A 26964-nucleotide genomic window follows, 5' to 3' on the forward strand; every position below is an offset into this window, starting at 1 on the left:
CACCACCAAGGTACTCCCTAGTTGCAGCGCCCCAAGGACCCTTCCGAGTCAGTGCGGCCTCCCCCCTCGCTGCGGCTGCGGTGCGGGAGCGCTGCGAATTCAGCAGAAGCTGGGCTTGGAATTCGGATCTTTCCCAGGCCAGGCACGCGCCGTAGCCGGCGTCTGGGACGCTGCGATCCGGAGGGTGAGCCACCTCACAGGACGGTGCACTGCGCTCTGAGCGCGTCTCAGGCGAGGTCCTCACGTCCGGCAGGTTGGGTGTGTTAAGTGCACTTTTTGACATGACCGGGCTGTAACCCCACCCTAAGTCTGGGGGCACCCACCCCTATTTTGGACAAGCAGGACTTCTGACGTCAGAGAAACCTTCAAGGACGGGGCCTCGGGTCGGCCCTGCGGCCCGAGCACCGGGCTCCGCCCTCTTTCACCCCGGGCCCTGTCCCGACCCGCCATCCCGGCCGCGACGGTCTTCGCGCTACAGACACTTTGGCGGAGGCGACGCCGCGTGCCCCGAGGGACCCGGGAGGGCGGTGTTGGGGCTGGCGGGGGGGGGGAGGGGGAGGGGGAGGGGGCGGGGGTAGAGACCCGGGAGGCCCCCGCCCCCGCTCCCGCCCCCGCTCCCGCCCCTCTTCGCGCCTGCGCCCGCCGCCCCGTTTAAAGCCCCCGACAGGCGTCGCGCGGGCACCCTGGTCATGACGTCACACAGGCGCGTCGGCCGCATGGGAGGGCCCGGGCGCGACCGCGTCCCCTCAGGTCCTTGAGCCGGTGGTGACGGCGGAGCTATGGCCTTGAGGCTGCTGAGACTGGCGCCCGCGTCCGCGGGGGGCCTCGCGGCGGGGCCCCAGCGCTTGGTGAGGCGGCGGACGGGGTCCGGCCTGTCCTCGCGGTGCCGCCCCTTCCCGAGTCCCCGGACCTGGGGGCGGCGGCTCTCAGGGTCACTGTCTGGAGTGGCGGCCCTGTGCGGGTCCCGACTCCCGAGTCCCGGGCAGACCTCAGGGGGGCCGCTAGCTTCTCCCTCTTAGTCTCGGCTCCACACAGAGCCCAGGGCACGGGGCGAACCGGCCGCCGGGCTGCCCCGGTGTGGGAGGCCGGCCGGCGCGGGCCGCGCAGAACCTGGCCCTCGCCATTTGCTGTCCGTGTGCTTAATGGCTTAAGTCTCGGTGCGCGCGTCGCGGTACCGGAACCGCCGGCCTCTGGCCCCGTGGGAATCGCCTTTATCTGAGAGACTGCGGGTCCGCGTCCCTTCAGTCTTGCGACTCCGCTGGTTCCCAGGCTCGGCGCCTCCCCCCGCGCCCTGCAGTGACGCGGTTCCGTACATTTGTAACTCTGTTTTGTCACGTTCACTCCATTCTGGGATGTCCCTTCCTGAAAGGGTTTTCTTAGTTTGTACCCACCGAGGTTCGCAGTTTGTGCTGTGGTGTGGCTTTGACGAGTGCATGGTGTGCCGTGCCCACCACCCAGTGCCCCGCAGAGAAGTCTCCCTGCCCTCAGCGGTCCCCACGCTTCAGCCCGTCAGCCCGTCGTCTTCTCCCATAATCCTGGCGTCCCCTCCTCTCTGCCGTCTCTCTAGCATTGCCTTTGCTAGCACTGGAGTCCTAGAATTGGAGTCCTACAATATGTGGCTTTTTTCATACTTTCTCTGGTTACGTGAGACATATATTTAAATACGCCCCTGTCTTTCTGTGGCTGGATGGCTTCTCTTCATTGCTGTGTAACAGGCCGCTGTACGAGGGCCACAGTTCACCTGTTCAGCCACCTTCAGTCCCTGGAGACGGCGAGTGAGGCTGCTGTAGTCCCGTGGGTGCAGGCTTCTTTGTGGGAAGTGGCTGGATCGCGTGGGAAGGCCGTGTTTGGCTTTATAAGGAACCGCGGAGCCACCGTCCAGGGTGACCGCCCTGCGGTGCCCTGCGGTGACTGGCATGCTTGTAGCCCCGCGTTCTCACCGCACGAGGTGTTGGCCTTGCCTCTCCTGGGCTTGTAGCCGTTCGGGGTGAGTTGGGAAGTCTGGTTTGCACTCGCATTCCCTAGTCGCGGATGACGGGGAGCGCACGCTCACGGGCTCGCTCTGCACCTCTTCTCCTTGTGACGTCTGTGCAGGTCTGTTGCCTGTTTTAATTCCGTCATTTTCTTTGCAGTCACTTTTGTAACCTGTTTTTTTCACCTTTCAGTAAACAATACAGTAAAGCAAGCAAATCAAGACCGAAAAAAGCCTAGTGTTTTATATTCTCTTAGGTTATTTTTATTTCATAAGAAAATCTTATTTTTGTCAGTACTTGCTGTTCCATCACACAGATTTACCTTGAGTTTTTAACTACTCTGTGGTTGGATGTGAAGGTTTTTATTTCTGATACCGTAACTGGTAACTGGGTTTTACCGAGTGTGTCAGTAGCTCAGTCTTTGCATAGATCCCTGCCTGTTCCCTTTGGGTGGACACCCTGTTCCCAGGGTCACGGCCACACTACCACCGGCAATTTCAGAGGCTCTGTCTCACCCCTGAGCTGCACGCCATCATTTGAAAAGAAAAGTATTTCTCAGTTTGATACGTGAAAAAGTATGTGCTGTTCGTGATTTCTCTTTGCTTTGTGCAGTGCGGTTGAGCGGGGCTTGTAGGGCTGTTGTCTGTTTTCAACACTTTGAGGGGAAGGAAGCCTTCTTGTCCCATTTGTTATTGAGCCAGGTAGCTCTGTGTTGCAGTTTTCTCAACTTTTGCCTTTCGATGACTGTGTTGGGATGGTTGTGGTTTTCATGCAAGTAGATTGTGGACATTGGAGACAGGAGGGGAGGCCAGTGTCTGCACTGTTGGTGAGAGGTGGGGACACGTGGAGATCCGCGGGGGGTCAGGAGGTGACGTGCCCAGGGAGACGTGAGGCTGGGGTCAGCAGGGTGCCGTGAGTGTTTGTGGAGTCGGAGGAGTGGGGTCACCTGTTCCAGGCCCCGAGACTCATCAGTGACCCTCCCGTGTCCTTATGAGCTCACCTTGGGGGTGGGCGGGGAGACTTGTGATTAAATCAGCAAGTAACACACGTAGGCCTAGTAGCTGCTGCCACCTGTGGTGGCCCACTCGCTCACGCTGTGCTGTCGTGTCTCAGGCAGGAATCCACACGGGTGTGCAGCGCCCGCGGCGGTATGGCCCACTGGCGTTCGTGCTTGGCGAGAGAACAACCAAAAAGCTGACGGAATCCAGCAAAGTGATAACGGTCGACGGCAACATATGCTCTGGGAAAAGCAAGGTCGCAAAAGCGATCGCAGAGAAGCTAGGTACGCCTGTGTGTGTCAGCAAGCTGCTACTGAGCATTTATACTCGGAGAATTAGAAAGCCCTCGCCACCCTTGATTTGGCCACCCAGTGGTCGGGCCCAGGCTGTCATGCCTGACTTGCGTGTCCACTGCTGACACAGGCACGGGCGCCGTCCCCACAGGTGGGTGCGCTCCATGTGGGGCTGGCGTCATATGGCTGCTTAGAGCAGAGCCTGTGCCAGCTCGTGTCCTGCTCAGGGGCCGGTGTTTGCCCACCGCACCTCCCTGGGGTCCTTGGCCAGCACTCGCCCTCCTGCACGCGGGCCTCCCGCAGCAGTGGGAGGAGTTCGGACTGGGTGCAGCTCACGAGTGGATATGCTTGTCTCCTGCACGTTTTAGATGTGTCGTCAGTGTCTTTGTGGTCCCTGGAACCCTGTGAACACAGGCCTGTGGGTCGCTATCCCCATGCCTTCCCCAGCCAGCCCCATACAGGCGTTCCAGGTGGCTCAGTTCCCGGTCGTGCACCCGACTCGTGGGGTTGAGGCAGGGCTGCCTGTCCTCTTACCTGGCCCTGCTGCCCCGCAGGCATGAAGCACTTCCCCGAGGCGGGGGTGCACTACGTGGACAGCACCACGGGGGACGGCCGGCTCCTGGACATGGAGCTCTGTGGTAACTGCAGCTTGGAGAAGTTCTACGACAATCCCAGAAGTAACGATGGCAACAGTTACCGCCTGCAGTCCTGGCTGTACGCCAACCGCCTCCTGCAGTACTCGGATGCCCTGGAGCACTTGCTGAGCACGGGTGGGTTTCCGGGGCGGGGGGCGGGGCCTGCCCCTGAACGCTGCCCTGGAGCTCAGCCGTTGCGGGTTGCCCCAGTGAGCTGCTCCTTGGGGAGCCTGCTGGGCAGGCGTTCTCCTGGTGAGGCTGTAACTCCCCATGTGATTGTTGCTCAGTGTAAAATGGCTTCGTGCTGTCCCGTCTTGGGTCCTGCAGTGAGACTCACAGGTAGCACCAGGTTCCTCTGGTGCGTGTGTCCACGCATTGGAGGAGCAAAGAGCCTCCAGATGACTGGGGGTGGGGGTGGAGTCCCAGCCTGCAGGATGGGCCGGGAGCAGGGGGAGAGAGGGCTGTCCCCCAGGTCCAAGGGCACTGGAAGCCAGCACCACACCCCAGGGTGGGAGTTAGCCCTTGGATGATGCTGGGGTGGGGAGAAAGCCAAGGGCAAGCCTCATCTGTGAGCAGCTGGGGCAGGTGCTGGGGTGCGGTGGGCACCGAGACGGGAAACCTGGGGCTGGGAATGGAAACCCTTTTCCTACAGGCCCGACGCTAGGGCTGCTGCTGATGGGAGGGAGTGGGGTGCGCTCTTGCCCAAGCCAGAGAGGCAGTGCTGCGGTGAGGGCGGCCCCACCAGAAGTGCGCCTGTGTCTGCCCCAGGCCGTCTGGGATTGTAGACGCCTGGGCTCCTCCCCTTCACAGACGAGGGGCTGCCCCTGGCACTTCCCTTGTCTTGTCCGACTTCCTGTTCTGTCCCTCCCACAGGGCAGGGGGTCGTGCTGGAGCGGTCCGTCTACAGCGACTTTGTGTTCGTGGAGGCCATGTACAAGCAGGGCTTCATCCGGAAGAAGTGTGAGTCCTGCTGTGGGCCAGCCAGGCTGCCAGCACGCGGGTGTTCTGTGAGCACCCACTAAGTGGTGCGCAGGTGCCAAGATGGTTCCCTTTCCGAGGGTCTGAGCGCGATCACCCAAGTTTGTCGCTTCGGGAAGTTTCCTCCGCACGGCACTGCAGACCCTGCTTTCTTGGCCATGCTCCTGTGTGGGCGAGGGCGGCGGTCTCATCCCAGCGCCCCACAGTGTGCTCTCAGGGGTCTCTGTGCCCGGGACACCAGGTGTAGCCATGTCTGCAGCAGTGGGCATGTCCCGAGCGCTGTGGCCCTTCCCGGGGCCATCTGGGCCGTGTGCTCTCTGCGATCGTGACGGAAGCAGCCATTCTGCGTAGCTGGAGGGGGGGGGCCCAAACCCACTGAAGTGGGAGAGGTGGCTCGACGTACTCGCAGTCGTGTTCTCTGAAAGACGAGGCACAAAACGTGCTCCCTCCCTGCGGACCGTCTGTCGCTGATGAGGAAACAAGTGCTGAACAGGAGGCTGGCGGTGGCTTCCTGTTCCAGGGAGGTTTGTGTGGACCCCCTTTGCCTGGGAGGGACCAGGGGCCCTTGAGGGCGTCCAAGACGCACTTGCAGATTTTAAGGCCCTCAGAGGCGGGTCAGAAGCCCACTGCTCCCCTTTCTTCAGAGAAAGCGGTGTGACCCCTCCAGGCCTGTGTCCATGGGGACGAGTGGCAGGCACTGTGTGCGATGTGTGTGCTGGGGCACCTGCCACGCCACTGCGGGGCACGGGTGCAGCTGCGCCGACCCTTGCTCCAGGCCGGGTCACAGAGTACCAGGTGCCTGGCTCTGAGAACTGCGCGTGCCCGTGCTTTTGTGTGCGGAGGGGGAGCACGTGGAGGAACCGGGGGTGGACTGGCAGGTGACGGGGGGCCTCTCTTGTGTGGGCCAGGTGTGGACCACTACAACGAGGTGAAGAAGGTGACCATCTGCCAGTTCCTGCCTCCCCACGTGGCGGTCTACGTCGACGTGCCCGTTCCGGAGATCCAGAGTCAGATCCAGAAGAAAGGAGATGTGAGTCCATCTTTCCCCGAGGCCTTTCTCTTCCTGGGACTGCCTTGTCCCGCACACGGGCCGGCGCCTCATAGCCACGCCCGCAGTGGGAGGCCTGAGGTGAGGGTGGTGCCCCCAGGGAGGGGCCTGGCGCCAGTCCTGCTCCCCCCAGGGCCCTCCATCCTCTGTGCCTGTGTCCCCTGGCCCGTCTGCTGACAGCACTGTCCTTGCCCATGACCATTTGCCCTCTAACGAGGAGTTCGTGCCTCTCATTTTCCCGTGAATCTAAACCAACCTCTGGCGCCCCCTCCCCTCTGTCTGACTGTGAGTCCTCCTGCCCCTGCTCTGCTCCCTGTTCCCTGACCCTGGAACAATGGAGCAGTCACCTCCACACACTCCAGTCACTGCTGTGGTCGGGGCTGAGACCGGGTCAGATGGCACTGCTGTGCAGGTGTGTCGGGGACTCAGGGAGTCACTAACGAGGGCCCCGGCCCTGCAACAGCTTCCTGTTGGGAGATGCCGCTCCCCCAGGGCACGTTTTCTGGGGGAAGGAGGACCTGCTTTCTGGTGCCGGGGCCAAGTTGGAGAAACTCCGCATGGTCCCGAGGTCCCTTCCGATGCCCCCAGACCCTGACAGCGCCCAGCACGTGTGGTTCGGAGGTGTCTGAAGGACGCACCGTCCATGGTGGCTTTCCCACTTCACACACGCACAAGGCAGGCTGCATGGCTCACCCCTTTCTCCCGCTCTGTGTAGCCGCACGAGATGAAGATCACCTCCGCCTACCTGCAGGACATCGAGGACGCCTACAAGAAGACCTTCCTTCCTGAGATGAGGTGAGCCCAGGGGACGGCTCGGCCCCCCGTGCAGGGAGCCGCCCGACTCCCCGCCGGGCGCTCTGGCCCGCTGTCCATAAGCAGGAGCCACGGCAGGCGCTCTGGTGCCGTGTGGTGGGGTTTGGTTGGTTGGTTGGCTTATTTTTGTAGGTGCTTGTTTTTGTCTTGTTACCGCGTTTCGGTGCTAGAAGCAGGCTGAAGCCACGTCGCACCACGGTTTCAGCACCAGGGAACCCACGTGTGTTTACGTCTCGTGGCAACCGAACATGCACAGTGACCCAGCAGGGTCGCTTGGGGGGCCGCACAGACCCTCGGGGTGGGGGTGCGGGCCCTGGGGACCCTGAAATGGAGTCTTTCCCGTCTTCCTTCATTCTTTATTGAAATGGGGCTGTATCCCGTGACCTACCACTCAGGTGGTTCCCGAGAACCCCAAGAGTGCTGTCCGCTGGGCGGTGTGGACTTCAGCTGAGAGCGGACTGGGCCTGGGCAGGAGGTGTGGGCAGGGAGGGAGCGTGGGCGGCTGTGTGAGGCCTGAGTTACACACGCACACGTGTGAATGCCCCGCCTAGTCCTGACAGCAGACTCCTGGCAGGAGGTGGAGCGTCTCCGGGCATAGCCACCGCCCAAGGCCCATGGCTCACAGAGGTGGCAACGTCTGCCCTGTGGTAGCAGGTCACTCGTGGGGTCCAGGTCGAGTCCGGCTTGTGCCTTCCTGGTGTTTTCTCTGGGAGGTCCCCTCCTGTCCTAGACAGGCGCTCTGGTCCAGAGACCCAATGGGATGATGTCATGTCGGTGTGTCCCTGGGACAATGCTGCCCCCTGTTGGGAGCCAAGTCCAGCAGTTCTGCAGGGGTTGGCACTGTGGTGGCCCTGCTCTGGGTGGGCTCGCTGGCCTCTGGCCTTGGAGTGGCCTCAGGTCTCCATCTGGTTGGTCCGGAGTTGGTGGCCCAGAAGCCTCCTTCATCTGCGAAGGCACAGAGATACCAGCCTGGTGGGGCAACAGGGTCTCCAAGTGTGAAGAGGAAGTGGGCACAAGTGTGGGAGTGGCATCTGCTGTCCCCTTCTTTTGGGGGCCCCACTGTGACTTCTCAGTGCCCCTTCTCCGAGGACTAAGGGCTTTCTGTGGCGCAGTTTGATCTCGGAGTGCGGGCGCTGACAGCCCTGGTGCTCTGGGTGTGCCTGCCGCCTCCCGGGCCGCAGTCTGCTCACGCATCGCGGGGACGTCGGCGTGGTGTGCACGTGGCCAGGGCGCCCTGCCCCTGCAGACGCAGCTGCTCTGGTTTCTCGTGCCTGTGGGCTGCGGGCGGCGGGGAAGCCAGGAGCAGACCCACTGGGTCACGGTCCAGTCACAGCACATTCCTGCTCATACCTTGTCCTCCTGACCAGGGCGGAGGGTGATGTGTCAGGATCGGTAGCAGGCAACCTCATGTTCAAGTGTCATTTGTACAGTGATGGGAGCTCAGAAAGCTTATGTGGACTTTGCTCTTTCCTTACAGTGAGAAATCTGAAGTTCTGCAGTATAGTGGGAGGGAAGCACAAGACGCAGAAAAGGTAAGAAAATGGCTGAGAAGTTTGTGGTCATTAAGTTCGGCTCCTGTGTAAGGGTCTTGCAAGTCAGACCGTCAGTTCCCTTCCCTCAGGTCTGGGAAGGTCTGTGTCGATGACCTGAGGGGCTTTCCCCACGTGCCACGCCCTGGGTTGTGAGGCTGCGGTTTACTTTGATGTGACTCAGTATCTGTGACCTTGAAGCCCCAGGGTGGTGGGGGCACAGCAGGCTAGGCCGTCTGTTCCAGTGCTTTCCTGGGCAGGGCTGAGACCGGGAGCCGACTCAGGCCCCAAGGAGGGGCCAGTGCATCAGGGCGTCGGCATTCCCCAGGCTCGTAGGTGCGTCGTGTAAAAATTTAGGTCTCCCTGTAATTAGTAGCAGCCAAAAAGCCCATTTTTTCAAGACCACTACAGAAACAGTTGTTGCCCCCCACAACACAGAACCGTGTTCCATAGCAGCGGCAGCGGGGGTGCTTGTGGTGGGTTAGCGAGCAGATGGGGGACAGAACGGGATCCAGAACTAGGTGCCTGGACTTGTGCTCACCTGCGTGTGGGCTCGCACCTGTGAATGCAATCACCTGTGTGTGCACCTGTGTGTGGGCTCACACCTGTGAGTGCAGTCACCTGTGTGTGCACCTGTGTGTGGGCTCACACCTGTGAATGCAATCACCTATGTGTGCATCTGCGTGTGTGCACCTGCGTGTGTGCTCGCACCTGTGAGTGCAGTCACCTGTGTGTGCACCTGTGTGTGTGCACCTGTGTGTGGGCTCACACCTGTGAATGCAATCACCTATGTGTGCATCTGTGTGTGTGCACCTGCGTGTGTGCACCTGCGTGTGTGCTCGCACCTGTGAGTGCAGTCACCTGTGTGTGCACCTGTGTGTGTGCACCTGTGTGTGGGCTCGCACCTGTGAATGCAATCACCTGTGTGTGCACCTGTGTGTGTGCCTGTGTGTGCACTTGCCTGTGTGTGTGTGCATGCATGTTTGTGAGGTTCTTGGTTTGGTAAAGTTGGTATCTCACAGGAAAAAGTAGAGGAAGACAGATTATTTCTTGAGGCAGCTGACTATTCATTTTGGTAAAAACAAAACAAAATATCCCATGTCTTCTGTAACACGTTAAGCATGAATTTCTAAAAAAACAAAGGGTACAAGAGTTTTAGAAGGAAAGCCAGGCTTTGTGGTCTGGGCGAGGGTGGTGGCACGGGTTTGGGGTGGGGCGGCCCCTCCAGGAGAGGCCAGCTTGTGCTGGTCCTTCTGCCGCCCACGGGTGACGCCGCACCCGCTCCTTCCAAGCCCGTGTGTTTGCGCTGCTGGTTTGAAACCTGCTCTGGTTTCTGCGTCTTTGAAGGGGTCCCTGGGTGGCACGTGTCTGGCGGGGACAGGGGATGCCCTTTAGCTCTGAGACTGTCGTTGGCTGAGTTCATAGCTGGGCATTTTCAGATCCTCAACTCGGGTGAGTTCTCCCAGTTGGGGGTGTTTGGGGAGCATGCAGGCCCTGAAGGCAGCCCTCGGGGGCCAGGCTGCCCTGCCGCAGCTTTGGGGCTGAGCGCCTGAGTCCTGCGGCCTCTCTGAGAAGTGCGTTGACCTTCTTGTTCTTCTGTAGCTTCTGGAGTGAAGTCACTGTGGGGAGTCACTAGCCTGTCACAGGTGCTGGTTTCCTTCCTGGCCGGCCTCTTTTCTTACCTGCTTCTTCCTCCCAGACTGTTGGGTGGTGCCTGCTACCTGGTATCTGAGCGAGGCACCCGCCTCGAGGGCCACTCCTCAGTCCCCTGCTGCACCAAAGGCCGCCTGGCCAGCTGCCTTTCTTCCCGACCTCTGCGGCCGCGTTCCTGCTGCCAGACGTGCATTGCAGTGCGTCGCTTAAACCTCCGAGGAGGCTTTGCACTGACATCAGAACCCTCCCGTCCAGGTGGTGGAGGACATCCAGTACCTCAAGTACGACAAGGGACCGTGGCTCAACCAGGACGACCGCACCTTCCACCACCTGCGGATGCTGTGAGTGCAGGGATGCTGGGGACACTGGGGACGCAGGGGACGCAGGGCAGGGGGCCCGCGTGGAGCCGGGCGCCTGCTGTACACCTGACAGATTGGGGCAGGTCAGGTGTTTGCAGCACCAGCCTGTACTGCGGCGGGCTTCCTTTCCCTTCCAAACGGCCTTCTGCCTTCTCTGGTCTGATAGGGGACTGATTGATCCCAGTGCTGATTCTGCAGGTATTTCACCTTCACCGCCCGTCAGGCGCTGTGCCACGCGTAGGGCACCCCTTTAGGGACGGGCTTTGTGGGGAGTGAGGGCACCAGAGTCCCAGACCTGTGTTGGTGCCCAAGGCCGGGAAGCAGGCCGCCCTGAGTAATGGGGCCGCACGCGGCAGGGCAGCTGTTGGGGGAGGTGTGGGGGAGGCCTGTCCTCTGGCCCGAGGGACTCGGGACCGGGCTCTGTGGTGTTCGGGGTGAGCACGGGGCAGGGGCGCTGGGGTGGCGGGTGTTGGGTGTGCCCAGCAGCCCAGTCACGGTGGCCAGAGCAGAGGGGACTGCAGGGGGAGGTGATCTGGTGAGGAGGGGCGGGGGACCCGAGCAGGGGTGGGGCGGGGGAGGAGGTTGCAGTTGCAGCTGCTCATGACGAAGCAGGACTGAAGCCCGGCCCACGGGCTGGGGATCCCGTCAGGGCAGCCAGCGGGGCCCGGCCCTCAGCTGGATTGAAGGACTCCTGCCGCCGTGAAGGGCCGTAAGGAGAAGGCCCGGTGACCACAGCCTTGCCTGGGCCTCGAAGCCCGAAGCGCACCTGGCCCTTTCTGAGAGTTGCCGCCCCGGACACAGTGCAGCCCATGCTGTGTCTGCGACGCCCGTCCTCCCCGCTGTGTCTGCTGCTCACGTTCACATAGCGGTGACGAGCCGCGGTGCGCGTCTGGTCCCCTCCCAGGCTGCACCTCCCACGCACGGCGGTGTGGTTGGTTCCGCAGGGGCACCGCTGGTCTGGGAGGTCCCAGTTTTGCACGAAGAAAATGACTTGCTTTCTGCTGCGCTTGTAATCATGGACCCTCAGACAGTTAGTGTTTTTCATTAGCGGTCTATTTGTCCTTTGTCCTCTTCGTGTTTATCCACATTTTTGAAGAGTCAGCTTTTTGCTCTGTTGACGCCCCTGTTTTTCTGTTTCGGGTCGCAGGTTCCTCCTCCAGCTTCTCTTCTTTTTAACCTGCAACCTTCAGTGTCAGGTGCTCCTCTCGCTTTGTCCCGTAGCCGGGCGGCCGTCGGTGTTCGCTGGCACATGCATCCAGTGCTGTGCGTCCCCTCCGGGGCCCTTCTGCCGTGAGCTGAGGACGCGCCCCGTGTGGCCTCTGCTCTGTCCTGTGGGTGGGACGTCTGACGGGGTCAGGCGTCCCCTCCGTCCTGACCAGTGTCCCAGCTGAGCAAGAGAAGAGGGGGGCCCCACTGCTGTGGCCTGGGGGTGCCGTGCCTGGGGCGGCACAGGCGGAGGGGCGGTGGTCAGCCCCCAGATCCTCCCCGCAGTCTTGTCTGCCAGACGTCCGAGACCGAAGAATGGGGTCCGCGCTTTGGCGCAGACAGCGGTCTGTCTGCTTCTCCCCTGAGTCCCGTCCACCTCCGCCCCGTGCCCCCTGGTGCTGTGCCCTTAGGCATGCGCACAACCGGGTGGTTTTGTCTTCCCGGGGAATGGGCTCACTGACCGCTGCACAGTGCTCCTCTGACCCTGGCATCTGCTTGTGGGGGACGGGTGCGCCTGCTACGGCTCTGGCCAGCGTGGCTGTGGTCCGCCTTCCCCCACCCTAATGCTGACCCGGCCTTGGCGTTTAGGTGTGTTTCTCATCGGTGCACGTGGGGTGAGGGCCTCCGGGCGCTTCGCTGGAGGCTGAGACTGGAGTCCTCTCGGTTTTCTAAAACTGTACTTGCCCTCTTTTGGTGGATTCTTACGTCATGTATGTGTCTTGGTGGATGGACCTGAATGGTGTTATGCACAGTGTCATCCTGAACCTGCCTTTAAAAGTCCACATCCTTCCTTTAACCACCGGGTAGTGTTCTACCTCCAGGCCCGAAGCCCCTTGGCCTCGGCTGCCGTCATGGCAACAGGTCAGCGCGGGCTGGAAGGTGTCCCAGAGATGCTCTGGGCTCCCCGGCACTGCTGCCTGGTGGGAAACACGGCCACGTTACGGTGGCCTGGAAGGTGTGCCCGTGGCCGAGCACCAGCCGCCACCTTGCCCTCCCTCGTCTCGGCAGCTCAGGCCGAAGTCCCGGTGGGATGGCCGAAGTCCCCTGTGGCTGTCACCTGCTGGGCCCCGCCTTTCCCTGCTGGTCCCTCACCGTCCCCTGGGTCCCACACGGAGGTTTGTCTCCGGTGCCTCCTTTCCCTTTGGTTTTCTCCCACTGCCCGCCCTGTTGCTGAGGGTTGAGCCCTCGTTCTGCAGCCGTGTAGGGCGAGGCGGCGTTGTATGAGGTCGCGGGTCCAGGTCTCACTTCCTAGAATCAAGGTCCTGGTCCCCGGTGGCCCCTCCCATCGGGCGCCTTGCAAGTCTCCTGCCCCATCCCCTCCCCCACCTGCTGGTCGTGACCTGGGGACCCATGTGCCCTTCTACCCCTGGCTGCAGGCACCTTCGCTTTTCCTGGAAACCTCCCCTTACCTTTTCCAGACTGTGGCCTCACGTGGCTGTACCTGTGACTCCTGTTAGTGTCGGTCAGCTCCTGCTGCAGGAGGCGCGACACGCCACCTGAGAAGGGGGCATCTCCCGACCTTCTGCTGAGGTGGGGCCACGTGGGTCCTGCCTCCTGCCCCTGGTGATGTGCTGTCGTTCCCCAGACGCGATCCTGTGTTGATTTGATTCTAGGTCTGTCCAGAATCTTCCGTTGAAGTCGTAGTTACAGCATCTGTGCGGTCTGTGGCTCTCAGTGTAGAGAGACCCTGTGATTCCCACGGAGCTCACGGTTACAGCGTGCAGTTGGTCGTTGTGACACACGTCCCAGAAATGCTCCTGTCCTCTCCCTCTCCCAGTGCGCCGCCCCTCCGCTCCCAAGGACGGTTCACCGTCCACCGTGGTGATTGTGTTTATTCTCGTTCCAGTCCCATTTCTAATTTGGGGGCTCGAGTGAAAATTACAACCAATTTTCTCAGATAATTGCTGTAAACACGCCATTTACTCGCTGCCCTCATTTGGTCCAGAACTTGACCAAATTACTGGTTCGGAGCGCTTTTGTGCCGTCTCAGCTTCATGTGTCGGTGTGTAATTGTGTGTGTGCTGAGCGCCGGCTGTCTTCTGCGTTGAAGAAATGTGGTGTTCGCAGCCACAACCCACAGCTGACCGGCGCCTGCACGCCGGCTGCTGCCGGCCACCCTCCCCGCTGCCCCGCAGTGCCGTGCCCGTGATGCCCAGAGCACGTCTCTGCCGGGAGCCCCGTGCCCGGGGAGCGTTCTGGGGGGAGATGGAGACGCTCTGTTGATCGGGGAGCTGTTCAAGTCCCAGGACGGAAGTTGCCATTTTGTTTTCTCTGTCTTTCCCGGCCTCGCTCTTTCTAAAACGCTCCATGGCCCCTGTGCTGTGAGCCAACTCATGTGCGTTCTGTATTGTGTGGGTGCTTGGGCCCATGGCGTGTGGGGCTGTGCCGCCTCCACCCGCTTCTGAATTCTCCCGAGTGACACTGAGTGTCCTCTCGCTGCTCTTTGCTTCCTGTGGCCTCTGTTCCTTCCTCACCCCGACCTGTAGTGGCCGCAGTGGTGAGAGGGTGGGCGTGGGTGGCAGGGCACCAGGGCTGGAGTTGGCCTCCGGGCTCACAGCCGCATGTGCAACGGGCAGGCCCGACCGGCACACAGGTGTGAGTGGCTGTGCGGTGTTTTTTCAGTCTGCGCCAAACAGTGCAGAACACACTTGCTGGGCCGCGTCCTTTTGGGGAGGTCTGGTGGGTGTAATTCTGCCACGCGGAGCACAGGTGGCGCCGTGGCGCTGCGCTCCGCTCCCCACTCCCGATCCGCCAGCCAGCGCCTCAGACTCTGCAGAAGTGTTGCAGGGCTTTGAGCTGCAGAGAAAAGCAAGCCACGCCCACCTTGTTACTTGTGAACGTTTTAAAATACCAACTTCGTTTTTAGTTGAAATTGTTTATGGTAATATCACGTTTACAGTTTGTCCTGTCAGAATAGCAGAGCCCTATTTGTGTTAAAACTGAAAATGTGGGTGTGGACACGTCACCGCCCTCCTGTCAGAGCAGAAGCCCCATTCAAGTGCGCACTGTGGCTGGGCATGTGGTCAGTGGCTGCCCTTGCCTGGGCCCTCGGGGGGTGAGCGGTGGCCCTGGCAGCACTGCCGGGCGACGTCTGGTTGCAGGTTGTCGGCCATTGCACCGCTGACGTGGCTTCGCTGGGGACACCTGGGTGTGTTTCACCTGCTGCCCGCACTCGCCTTCCGCCTGCCACGGGTTCTGCGAGCTGTGGGAGTGGGGGCCTGGAACCGACGGCGCTGCCCCAGGGGTGCAGGGGCAGGCGTGGCGCGGCCTGGTCAGTTCGGACTCGGCTTGCAGAGCGGCGGAGAGCCAGCGGCCTGGCAGCGCTTCCCTCGGGGCCTCCACAGAGCCGTCCGCCACTATTGCTTGTAGCTGGAAAGTGGCCACTTAAACTAGTGGTTTTCTTTGTTTTGAGCCCTTAAGAAAGGAGACTTTGTTTTAATGTTTCTTTCTAAAAACCCCGAAAATGCTTTTCATCTTTGAGTATAGTGGTTATGTTCAGACTAAATTTAAGCAAGTTATAACTAAGTATAAATATTTTAGCATCCAGCAAAACAAGATGGGGAAACAAGGACGGGACCTGTGGCCTGTGTTTCCCGGTGCCGAGAAGGACCAAGGGCTCCACCTTCTCCAAGCCAGGGCACAGCAGCCCGTCCCGGGTGGGCGTTGGCCCCGCCCCCCATGCCGAGGCCAAGAGCCAGCTGGCTCCTGCGGCTGGACGCCATGCTGTGAACCTCGAGGGACCGTCTGACTCCAGGCTCTCTTCCTTAGGGCTCAAGCATTTTGCAAGTTTTTAACAACACTGTGCTTGGCATTTGTTTTTACTCCTTATTCCTGCTGTTTTTATGTTTGAAGCAGCTGTGGCTTCTGTTTCATTTTCCAAACCATATTCGTTTCCAAAGTCCGGCCACTGAAGCTCTTGAGAGGCCGCAGCCCGGGGTGCAGGCCCTGCAGGAGGGCGGCCATGCAGGCCCGCGGTCTGTGGCACGAAGTTGCGCTGCCAGGGGCTGTGGGGAGCGGGTGGCACTTCCGTGGATGCGTGAGTGTTCTAGCGTGGCTGTGCTCACACCAGCTTTGTGGCTCAGTGTGAGCCTTCTCTGTCCCCTTTCGTAGGGTTCAGGACAAGCTGCAGGTGCTGAATTTCACCACCATTCCCATCTATCTCCCGGAAATCACCGTTGGCGCGCACCAGAGTGACCGAATCTTCCAGAAGTTCATGAAGGTGAGAGCCCCGAAGGCAGAGCGCTGCCCGCGGGCAGGTCCGCAACCTCTGGTGGCCGCTCCTCTGAAGAGCAGTTTGCTCGATGTGTCAGACTTGTTAGTGACAGAGCCTTTTCTTCACTGAAAAAACTTCTCCTGTGTCCCCTTCTCCTGGTCCGTGAGGCTGACGCGGCGCCTGCTAGGGCCACCCACATGCAGCGAGGTGTCCTGGGCGGGGAGCAGCCACAGTCCTCGTCACTTACTCTCTCAGCGGGCAAGTGTCCCTGCTCCTTAGGCTTCATCGACATCTCCCCACAGTCCGTTTGACTTGGGGTGCCGTCTGGCTCCTCATGGCCTCTGCCTGTTAGCTGCTGGACCGGGCGGCGGGGGGTCTCTGCAGGAGGGTGCAGTGCAGAGGGCGGGGGCCTGTGTGTGAGGTGCTCAGGGAGTGTGTGCTGGCGGGAACGCAGACTGAGTGGTGGCCGGCTCCAGTGTCCTGGGGGCGCCAGGCTCACGGTCCAGTGGCCTCTGTCGTGACCTCCGTTTTGCCCCTGGGGTGGCAGCAGGCACAGCTGTGTGTAGACAGTGGGCCTGACCAGGGGCCCCTGGGACCCATTCCCGAAGCCATCGGTGCTGGATCCGCCCTGCACTGGGCTCAGAGCCTGGTCTCGATCCCAAAGGGAAGCCCTGACCCCCCAAAGGGGCAGCAGCAGTGTAATCCTCAGGGCCGAGCCTCTTGCACATTAAATGAAAATGCTTTCTGAGTGCTCGGTCAATGTCCATCTCTCTGTGTGCTGGCCTGTGTTTTCCTTAAGCAAGCAGTTCCACTGCGAGGGATTTATCCCGAGCCTGTCAGTCTGGGGGCGCTCAGAGGCGCTCCTCCCCAGAGAGCAGGGTGGTCAGCCTCACAGTCAGGCTGCACCGCACGCAGGCTTGGGAGGCCTGGGCACGTGCCGGACCAGGCAGCTGGGAGCCGACCTGGGAGCCTGAGGACACGGGCTCTGATTCCAGCTGTGTGCGCACGGGTGTGCCATGCTCTGAGCACGTCCCATTGCCTGTCCTGGTCGCCACCTGGGAGCTGGATGCTGCCGGCTGTGTCTAGAGAACACGAGGCAGAGCCAGAGACAGCCCCCCACTCCCAGGGCCAGAGCTGGGGGGACGAAGGGCAGCGGCTCCTTCCTGGGAGTAAAGCCCTCCGGAAGCTCCCCTGAGCCATGGGTCCTGCCAGCCCCTCCTGGGGTCCAACAGCTCCATCAGGGCCCCGGGCAGCACCTGCTCAGGGTGGTCAGCGGTCCCCGCTCTGGTCCGGGCCGGGTCAGAGCCCCAGATGGCAGCTTGTGCTGTGGAGGAGAACCTGGAGGGTCTGGCCGGCTGGCTTCCTCCTGCAGTGGACTTAGACCTTTATTGGACAGCAGACCAGCTGGGGAAGTGACCTCCCGAAGGTGTCTAACAGCCGATCCCGGGCGCGCAGGGCTGTGAGCGGGTCTTCCCCGCCCTCCCCACCCTGCACAGGCAAGGGGGTGCAAGTGGCCTGCGCCCCGCCATTTAACAGCAGATGCCCCCCACTCCTCCTTTGTCTTTTGGCATTTTATTTTTGTTTTCTTTTTCTTTGTTTGTGTTTTGCCTTCTATAGCACTTGGTAAGTTGTTGTTCATGTCATTTTTACAGAATGTCTTAATGGGACTGCATAGGTAATAAAGACGGGGTTTTCAGTTATTCAGAATTAAAAAGACATTTCATTCTGCAAGAAGAAGGAATTTAAGGTTAGAATGAAGTTCGTCTGGAAGAACCAGAAAACCAGACCTGGAGTGAGACGGAGCCCTGCTTCCGTCTCCCGTGAGGGCTGCAGGCATGCGCTGCGCCCGGCCTTCTGGAGGCGGGCTTCGAACACGCACAGTCCCCACCGGGGAGGACAGGGCGGCCAGGTTCCAGGAGCCGAGGGAGGGAGGGGCCCAGCCTCCTCCACGAGCGCTGGGGATGTGTGCGGTGGCGGGTGGCCGGACCCCGGGGAGTGCAGCGCTGGGGGGCAGGCCCGGTGGCTGGCACTGTCCCCAAGTGCTGCTCACAGTGGGGAGAAGGTGCCAGATGCTCTTCTTGGTGCTCGGTGCTCGTTCGCCCACGAGCTCCGGAGGCTGCTGCGGTGAGCGGTGCAGTGGGCAGTGAGGTAGAGGAGACGCTCTCTCTGCGATCCCAGTGGGTGGGTGTGGCCCGCTCCGCCGTGACCTGCCTGCCCTTGATCTCTGTGGCCTTAGAGCAGGGACCCGAGGGTCCCAATCCCATCTGTGGTGCCAGAGGCCCGGGAGTGGCACTGGGAAGTCCAGAGCGGATGTTGTAGGGCAGTTACTGGAGGCTGGCCCCACCCGGCAGGTCAGTCTGTGGCTGGTTTTTGTTCTCTGTGGTTGAAAAGTTCATCTGCAGAGATGAAAGCAGAGCGAACGGTGGTCTGCGTGGCCCGGCCCCCAGCATCAGGTGGGTGACGCTGTGACCTGAGCATCCTGGGGACACAGACCGAGGGTGTTCAGAGCTGCTGGAGGCTGGAGAGCCCTTCAGAGGCTCTCGCCGGGGCGTGTGGCTGTGCCTTCACATCAAAGAGACGCCCCCTGGGGTGAGATGGCCTCGCACCAGGCTGAGCCACACGCCCGGCCTGCATCCGGCCCTGTCCTTGGCTCCCACTCTGCGCAGGCCCCGTGGTCCTGTCCCAGAGCTGCCGGCCCCACACAGGCTCCCTGGGCTGTGGCCACCAGTTCCCAGACCGAGTTGTGCGACGGCCTGGGGTCCAGGGTGGAGTCGGGTGTCAGTAGGCTGGTTGCTCCTCAGGCACGTCCGGTTCCCCCACGTCCTCTCCGTAGTACCTCACACTCCTGACGTCCTGGGACACCAGGTGGGGTCGCGTTTGCAGGCCCACCGCCCATGGCAGGGCCACACAGAGGCCTCTGCGGTGGAGAATGCAGGGGTGGATTGGGGGGCCGCTGTGGGGCAAGCTGATGGTGACTGTGGCTGCTTCCCTCCACAGCTGCCAGGCCGCCAGTACAGCCCTGGGTACAACGCAGACGTGGGTGACAAGTGGATCTGGCTGAAGTGACGGCGCCTCGGCAGTGCCCTGGCGCCGCGGCGAGGAGGCTCCGGGCTGTGCACTCTTGGGACTCCCCCTGCTTCGAAATTGGGGAGGGGAGAAACGATCAAAATCGCTGTGCGAAAGACCCCGCAATGTCGTGGGGGGTGGAAGGGGGTGTCTTCTGCTCCAGAGGGCTCCCCGCTGTTGGGCTGTGTGTGGACTGGTGACTGTCACTGGGGGTCGTCGGGCGACCAGACTCGGCTGGAAGGCTATCACATCCTTGCCCGGGACCCTGTCGTGCGGGTTTGCACGCTGCTGCTTCCGACTCTGACTAATAAATGGCTCTGAGACCCCTGTCTCCATACACGTGTGTGTCAGACCTGGGCTCGCCCTCAGCGCATGCGTGGCCCTGTCCGTCGACCAGCCCGCTCACCCTCGCCTGTGAGGTGGTTCAGAGTAACTCAGACGTGTGCTGAGGTCAAAGCGCTCGTTCGGTTTGCTCTGACGATCGGTTTGCTCTGACGATCGATTAGAGAGGAGTGCGGAGGGGACGCCAAGGGACGGCGGGGCTGCCCTCGGTTGCAGGACTGCTGTTGGGGTGACGAACCTCCTCACTGGCCCCTCCTCACTGGCCGTAGCTCCATTCTCCATCCATCGGGGTGGGGGGGGCGGTGGGGGCAGCATACGGGTCAGCGGGATAAACCACAAAAGCAAAAGGATAGCCCTCGCTGCCTCAGACCGGCTGGTGTGCTGGAGCTCAGAGAGGGCGAACCCTGCTCCTCACTCACCCCCACGAACCGGAGCCTGGGGCGCAGAGCCTGCCTGGTGGACTGGTCGGGTAGCTGCTCGCTCCAGAGCTGTGCGGTGTCCGTGCAGTAGCCCCGGTTCCATGTGGCCAGGGGGTTCAGTGGTCGCAGGACAGCTGAAAGCCCAGGTCCTTGGCTGCCCTGGCCGCAGCCCTGGCGGAGGGGAGTGGCCGCAGGGCCAGTGGCTCCCTGTGGGACAGGAGAGAACCCCCGTGGGAGGTTCCACCACGTGGAGCCAGCCTGCCGCGCCATCCTTCCCTCCTCCCCTCTCTCTCTCTCTCCTTGTGGGTTTTAAGAATTGAAAATAAACCTTCCCAGCAGTTTTGAGTTGGAGTGCAGATCTCAGAGGCCAGGGGTTTGCGTTTCCCCAAGAAACGAGCGCTGTTAATGACTCCTAGGTGGGAGCGAGCAGCCAAGGGTGCAGCCGGGTCAGCGCTGCCCAGAGCCATTAAGGAGAAAGAAGAAGAGAGCGTCTGTAATCTCAGCTGTTCTGTGTCTCAGGAGGTGAGCCAGCTCCTCCCTTCACACCTCGGGTCCTTAACAGTGGGGGTGGGGGCCGGGCAGCCTCAGTTCAGGCCTGCGTTGGGGGAGGGCTCATCTGGCCAGGCAGACCAGCACCCGTGCCTCCGTGAGCTGCTGCTGGTGCGCCTTCCCCGTGGGCGTGTGGCTCAGCCTGGTGCGAGGCAGCTGTGTCGCTTTTGTTTCCTGCTGTTTTCCTTCCTGTGAGGGTCTGGGGGAGAGAAGCAAATAAGTGCTGTGCCAGTCTCTGAATCGAAGCCCCGAGAGCCTAGGCGGTGGCCCAGAGCAGGACGGACTTGGTTCCCGGGAGTGCTGCCGACCCTCAGACAAACGGCCTGTGGGCACGTTCCGTGTGGGGTTCAAGAGGCCTGGAGCCTGGGGCCCTGCCCTCGTCTGGATGCTGCAGCTCCTGGTCTCCCAGCTGCACTGGCAGCCCTGTGCCCCGGCCTCAAAGTTTTGCACTGAGCAGAAAGCACTCGCTGTTCGGTCCCTTGAGGTTTGGGAGCTGAAGCATAGGACCACCCAGCGTCTGGGAGGGCGTTGCAGACCCTTGGCTGCGTGCACTTCAGCAAAGCAGGGCTGCCCCGGGGGCAGCCAGTGGCTCCCCCAGCCTCAGCAGCCCCACTGCTGCCCGCTGAGCGGCCTCCAGCTCAGCCTGTCGTGCCGACCAGGTGTCCGTCCACACGGCTCCGACAACACTGCTGTCAGATAAGCTCCAGTGTCGGGCTCAGCCGTGCGAGTGGAATCAGAGGTGGTCTTGGGTCTCACCTGACAAAGCCTGTAGCCGCGCTGGGCAGGCCCGTGGGTCTGTGTTTGTAGTTGCCCGTCTCGGGGCTGTTGTCTTGGCAGCACATGCCCCGCAGAGGGGCAGGGGCAGCTGCTGCTTCGTGAGAATGCCACCCGTGCTACCTGCCAGGTGCAGGTCTGGGGGATTCGGGGTTGGGCTAGGGTGGGAGGGGGTGTGGAGGGGCTGTTGTCCGTGGGGGTCTGTGTAGAGCTCAGTAATGGGGACCTGTGTCCAGGATCCGGGTGGGGCGTCTGCAGAGAAGTGAGCCGGGAGCCGGAGGCTGGAGTCAGGCCCGGCCCTCCACGGCCCTGGCTCGGGCTGCGCTGCTCCGCGTGGGTGTCATGGGGGAGGGCGTGTGTCCTGGGGAGGGCTCGCCACCCGTCCTCCCTAGGCTGCAGCCCGTGCGGGGTCCACAGGCCTCTGTGTTGTCTGGGACCCTGAAATCCATAGGCCCCAGTGGTCTGCCCCAAGCCCCCAGGCTGTGTGGCCCTGGCTGCAGGGGGCCCCACAGGCTCGCCTCGGGCTGTTCTCCCAGAGGGCGGGGCGGGGAGCACAGAGGAGCAGGAGAGCCACTCTCCTTTGTGCTGTGGACCGAGGAGTCCTGGACACGCCACTGAGAAGCGGTCGGGATAAAGAAGGGCTGCATGTCCAGGAGTGCCGCTCCCGCCTCGGGCTGCCTTCTGGGTGCGGCTCCGTACTGTGCAGTTCCGGGAACTGACTCCTTTTTTATGTTCCCGAGGCTGCCCCAGCGACTGCATTAAAATCCTGCTTTTAATTTTTAAAGAAGCATTTTCCACAGTCCGCGCGGTGGGCTCTTCCCAGGAGTGTGGGCACCGCTGGGCGGGGGGACAGAGCCCGCAGTGAGCGAGGCCGTGGGGCGCGGGGCCCGGCTGGAAGAAAGGGTCGCTGCCTGGGTGTGGGGGCAGTGCTGTGCTAGCCCTGCCCAGTGCTGCCACTGGCCAGCTGCGTGGGGGACAGGGTGGGCACATGGTGGGCTCCAGGCTGGGAGAGGCTGGGGGTCGTGCCTCTGGCGTCTGGAGAGACCTGGTCCCCCAAGGAGACCTGGTCCTGGCACAGTGAGTAGCTTCTGGATGCTGGTGATGGGGGCTTTGTGGGGACACATGTTGTACTGTCTCCAGGGCAGTGGCCCCACACTGGGGGCTTCCGTGAGATGCACGCAGGGCTGCTGTCATCGCTACGCGAGACTCCCCCGTCACAGCTCTCAGGGGAGGAACAGCAGGGTGCTATCCTCCTCAGCCAGCATGGCCGTGCCCGTCTCGCCGTAGAGGGATGCTGGGAGACGCCACAGCCCTTTGCTGTCCCCATCCCGGAGCACCTGGGCCTCCAGGAGAGGTTGGTGCTGGGGCCACAGGGAGTGCCGGCAGGCAGGGGGCCCGCAGATGAGATCACTGGGCCGTTTTCCGAGCTGCGCTAACCAGGGTTTTGTCCCGGTGTGGGATGACTGTTGCAGTGTCCCCTCCCAGGGTGTGTGACTTCTGTAGTCAGGTGTCGGGTAGGACACAGGGCAGGCCGCCTGGCCCCCACACAGCTGGCTCACGGGAACCGGGCCCTACGAGCTCCCCACCTCTGAGAACCAGAAGGGCCCACGGGCCCTGCCGTCATGCCGGTTTGCTGTGGCTGCTGGTGTGGAGGCCGAGGGGTGTCCGCTCCAGGAAACTCGCTCAGGGGAGGGCGCAGTTGTGGGCCGGGGCTGGGTCAGAGGAGTCAACTCCTTGGTGTGGATGGACGGAGATGCCTCTGCCTCAGGGAGACTCGGTTTAACGCCCGGTTCAGTCCTCCGTCCCGCCCGGCACCCTCAGCCGCAGGCAGGCGGCGGCCTGGGTTCTGTTGGCCAGGACCCAGGTAACATCAAGGGCTGCAGGACAGTCCCAGAAATCTGAAAAATGTCGAACAAGGAGAGAAACTGTTCCGTCAACCAAAACAGAGATACGATCTCCAGGCCCTGGGGAGAAACCGGAGACGCAGGAGAAGCCTGCGTCAGAAACCCAGGGCGGCGGAGACGAGGGCGGGGCAGGCCGTTCACAGGCGGGGACCCGGCCCGGCCCGGGGAGGGGGTGGGGCTGCACCCCAGCACCCGCCACGCGAGCTCGTCTGTGGACTGCCGCCCCGGAGTCGCGGTGGCATCTGGCCTCGGTCCACGCCATCCCATCGTCACTTAGCCACAGCCGTCAGACTGCGGCGGCGGGGACGGGTCGTGGTCACTTCACGCGGGAGACAAAAATGGGTGTCTCTGACCCGAGCCAGGGGCTCCCTTCAGCCCGTGTCTGACCACAGGGACTAAAACATTCTGCTGTGGCGTCCGGGAGTCTCACAGCCGGTGGCAGTTCAGCAGTAACTCTCGCGTGGACCCCGCACACGTCTACAGAGCACCGGCCTGGAGACCATTCGAGCTGTCGTGTGGTCACCGACACAGCAGCAATGAAACCCAAAGGAGCGTGTCGAGTGCGCTTCGGAAGATGAGGCTCTGGCTGTGTTCCTGTGCGGTTTCGGTGACTCAGCAACGACGAGGACGGGGTAACCACACTGCTCACCCGTGTGAGCCACCGGCACGAGGGCCCGAACGCACTGCAGTGGAGAGCGTCGTCTCAGAGCCACCCTTGGGGTGGTTTCCACCGGAGCCGGTGATTAATCGCTCCGTGGCAACCAGATTCGAAAAGGGGGTCTAGATTACCCGGCAGAGAAGCCGCTGGCTGTGGTCCTCGTCCCTCAGAAGCAGCCTCCCTGGCCAGCGGACAGTTCGGAGGCTGCCCACTTTTGCCCTCAGGCGGTGTGGACGCGGGCAGTGCTCCGCAAGGAGGCCTGCAGGGTGCCTTCCAGGGTTGGGGGGAGGGCAGGACTCCCCGGGAGCTCCGGGACGCTGAGACAGGCACAGAGGGCGGGCCCGGATGGCTGGCGCAGGTCTCATGGGAAACCCGAATTTGCAGCCAGGGAGGGCCTGCAGCTCTGTGTCCATTGTCACATGCAAGCGGGCGTGCCCACCGTGGACCATCTCAACGCAGAAAAGCAAAGGCTTTCGCTGCTGTTGCTTCCCTGTGGGCGGTGCTGGCCGGGGCACCCCGGGTCCCGCTGCTGCGTCTGTCAGGCAGGGCCTGGCCGTGCGGGAGCCACCAAGGACAGAGGGCTGGCCCGGTGTTGGCCCTGCCCTCAGAGGCACAGCCCTCCCTTCCTGGGGACGCCTTCTCTGCCCACCCAGGCAGCTCAAACCCTCGGCCTGGGTGCACACAAAGCCCCCATTCGGACTGGCCAAGTGCAGGCTGCGGGTGGGAAGCTGGGTGGTCAGCCAGGGCCCGTGCGCTCACAGACGAGCCTGGGACACACTGTCTCCGCCCCCAGATGCCCCCCACCCCACCCACACACACTGCCCTCTGCAGTCAGCCTGCACGTGGGTGAGACCTTCTGCCCCCTTGGTGGCCCCTAAACCGGGCCAACTCTGCCTGTCTCTTACCCGTGGCCCGTGTCTGCCGTGTGAGTCCAGTTTGAGCGTGGAGCCTCCCTCTGGGGGTGGGGGTGGGGGTGTGCATGGAGTGCGTCAGCCCCCGAGTGTCCTTGCCTGGTGCAGCAGAGCTGACAAGCAGCCCCGCACCTGCACGAAGCGGCACGGCCCTCCCGTCACAGGTGCATGGCAGCATCTGCCGCCCACGTCCAGCTCTGTCCCCAGGGCACCTGTGCCCAGCACGAGGGGTACCCCCAGTCTCTGCCCCCAGCCCCAGCACAGGAGGCCCAGGGTTGCTCCACTGGGGCTGGCCGGGGGCCCTCCCTCCACCCCTTCTTTCCATGGTCAGCAGCCCCAGGGGAGGGACGTGCAGCTGGGAGGGGTCCATCAGCAGCAGAGTGGCCAGCCAGGAGCCCGGTCCGTTGGTCCTCTAACAGCCCCCGCAGCTTCAGGACAGCTGTCTGCCGCTCAGGGTGCTCATGGGCTTCGGGAAAAAATTCACGTTTTCATGGCATCAGCAGGAAAGTAGGAAATGGCTTGGAAAGCAGGGCGACAAGAAACAGTGGTTTAAGTGAAACCGGAGAAGACACCAGCATTCGGGCTGCCTGTCACTGCCAAACCCAATCAGCAAGACAGCAATTGAATTTTTATGGGCACTTTATTCAGATGGCTGGGGTCTGAGAAGATGGTGGGTTCACGCCCTAACAGACCATCTTGCCTCCTCTTTCTAGTCCAGACTTTTTATACCAGGGAATAAACCAGGTGCGGTGAGGGCTCTGAGATTCAGGGAGGGTTGGGTGACAGCAGCTGCAACACTCCTGCCCTGGGCAGTTAGCTGTTCCCAGGGGCGATGGTCCTCTGTCTCTCCCTGGAACACAAAGACCCGGATGCCTCCACTTGTCCCCAGGCGGTGATCTCTAGCCAGTGCTCCAGGGGGTCGGCTGTTTTCCCAGGAGCCGGGGTGGGCCTTATCTGTAGTTTCTGAAACAAAAGCTTTAACATACACAATACTTGCTAGACTTACAACTTTTTACCTTAAACTAAAATTTTCCGAGTCTTGGGCCCCCTATTGTTGCCCACTGTTAGTACTAAACTATCTCATTTCCATGAGATGAGAACTTAGCACTGGATTGTCTGGTGCCGGGGACATGGTTAGGAATCCACCAAACTGCAGACCCTCATAAGGAGGCACACTGTGTGCAACAGCAAGCTATGGTGCCGAAGGAAATGACAAAGATAAACACACAAAACGTCTCTCGAAGACCAGGGACACGAGGCGGCCAGGAGGTTAGTTTAGACAAGTCAGTAGAACTGAGAGGTCAGAGAATCCCTCTCTGTTTTACGTTGGACATCACATCATGTAGTTGCTCTCCTTCCTGTTCTGTGAGCTGTGAACTATCAGTTGAAACAGCAGAGTCCTCTAAAGTCCCCACGACCATGACTGTGCCTTCAAAGAAGGCCGTCTACAGCCGCACGATTCCCCAGTGCTGCCTCTGACTCGTCTTAGTTCTCGACAGATGGCACTGATGTCTTCTCAGGTGGCCCTGAAAGCTTTTGCCACAGCGCAAGCTACTCTGCTTATTTCTACTTTCAAACAGGCTACCATGGTTGGCATTACAAACACAGTTAAAGACACGTATTCAGCAGGGCTCACCGGGGAGTCCCTGATACAGTAGGACGTAAGGGAGAGATCCCGCCAAACCTGGGTCAAGTGGGGCTTCTGAGGCATAAACACCGTCAGTCTGCCCAGAGAGCGTGGTCCCCCAGACCTGTGTTTGCTGGAACACAGGCTAGACAGTCATTCCACGAATCAGAAACCGTCCTGTGGGCAGTTTGACATGAGCATAAGCTACGTCGGTGGTGGTGCCGTTCACCCTCACACCTGCTCAGCGCACAAGACAGTTTCAGTGCAGTTGACAAAGGTTGCACACTCTCTGGCTGGGGTACATGAGTGACCTTTAAGGAAAACATTTCCCTGTCCTTTAGTCACCACTGGTCCCTGATTATAAATATCAGAGTAGGTCATTTTCTTTTCAATGTACTCAAACACAGTATAATTTCTAAGGCTTTCCAAAGGAGCACAGACACCTAGAAGACATGAAGTGCGAAGTTTGTTCAACATAAATTCCTCCTACAAAGCAAAAGTCAGAAATATTTAGAACATTTTTTGCTAAATATACCCAAATATTTTCTTCCTGTATGAAGGGAATAAGTTGTTCAGAACAAGGGGTTCAACGAGGTAAAGGAAAGAACGTAAGTTGACTTCTGGCCAAGATGGAGGCGTAGGTGGACACCCTGTTGCCTCCTCACACAACCAGAATAAGGACAACAACAACTTAAAAACAAAAAACAACCAGAACTGACAGAAACTTGAGCTGTATAGAAGTCTGACAACCAAGGAGATAAAGTAGGCACATTCATCCAGACCAGTAGGAGGGGCAGAGTTGGGGAGCCGGGACTGAGAGGGGTCATGGCAGGGCAGTTGTCCGACCCTGGGTGGGCAAAGCGGCAGCTGGTGGACACAGTGAGGTGGCAGATTGCAGAGGGGCTTAGCGCGTCCGGTGCCACGTTCACTGGCAGATAAACCAGGCGAAACTGGGGAGTGAGACAGCACAACCCAGGGTTCCGGCTCAGGGAAATAAAGCCTCAAAATACTGAGTG

General features: G+C 61.1%; 1 protein-coding gene across 2 annotated transcripts; it reads left to right on the forward strand.

Moving 5' to 3' along the window:
• Window positions 1-700: 700 nt before the first annotated feature.
• Window positions 701-19097, forward strand: NDUFA10 (NADH:ubiquinone oxidoreductase subunit A10). 2 transcript variants are annotated; one of them, XM_037069217.1, is made up of 10 exons: window positions 703-848; window positions 3087-3255; window positions 3819-4034; window positions 4773-4859; window positions 5786-5907; window positions 6641-6720; window positions 8216-8270; window positions 10176-10261; window positions 15596-15704; window positions 18696-19097. In XM_037069217.1, exons 1-10 carry the CDS (start codon window positions 780-782, stop codon window positions 18762-18764), a joined length of 1062 nt encoding a protein of 353 aa, XP_036925112.1. In that variant the 5' UTR covers window positions 703-779; the 3' UTR covers window positions 18765-19097. The 2 variants fall into 2 exon arrangements, with proteins under 2 accessions (XP_036925113.1, XP_036925112.1); XM_037069218.1 differs by lacking the exon at window positions 15596-15704 and having other exon boundaries at window positions 701-848; window positions 18696-18759.
• Window positions 19098-26964: the final 7867 nt, after the last annotated feature.

Source organism: Sturnira hondurensis, unplaced genomic scaffold (assembly GCF_014824575.4).
Source record: "Sturnira hondurensis isolate 20B ecotype Veracruz unplaced genomic scaffold, ASM1482457v3 Scaffold0018493, whole genome shotgun sequence".
Classification (NCBI taxonomy): Eukaryota; Metazoa; Chordata; class Mammalia; order Chiroptera; family Phyllostomidae; genus Sturnira; species Sturnira hondurensis.

Excerpts from the sequence above, each read along its gene's own strand:
- NDUFA10 (XM_037069217.1), top strand. The coding sequence starts at position 780 with ATGGCCTTGAGGCTGCTGAGACTGGCGCCCGCGTCCGCGGGGGGCCTC. Across the intron at positions 3,256-3,818 it reads AGCGATCGCAGAGAAGCTAG|GCATGAAGCACTTCCCCGAG; the intron begins GTACGCCTGTGT and ends GCTGCCCCGCAG. Across the intron at positions 10,262-15,595 it reads TTCCACCACCTGCGGATGCT|GGTTCAGGACAAGCTGCAGG; the intron begins GTGAGTGCAGGG and ends CCCCTTTCGTAG.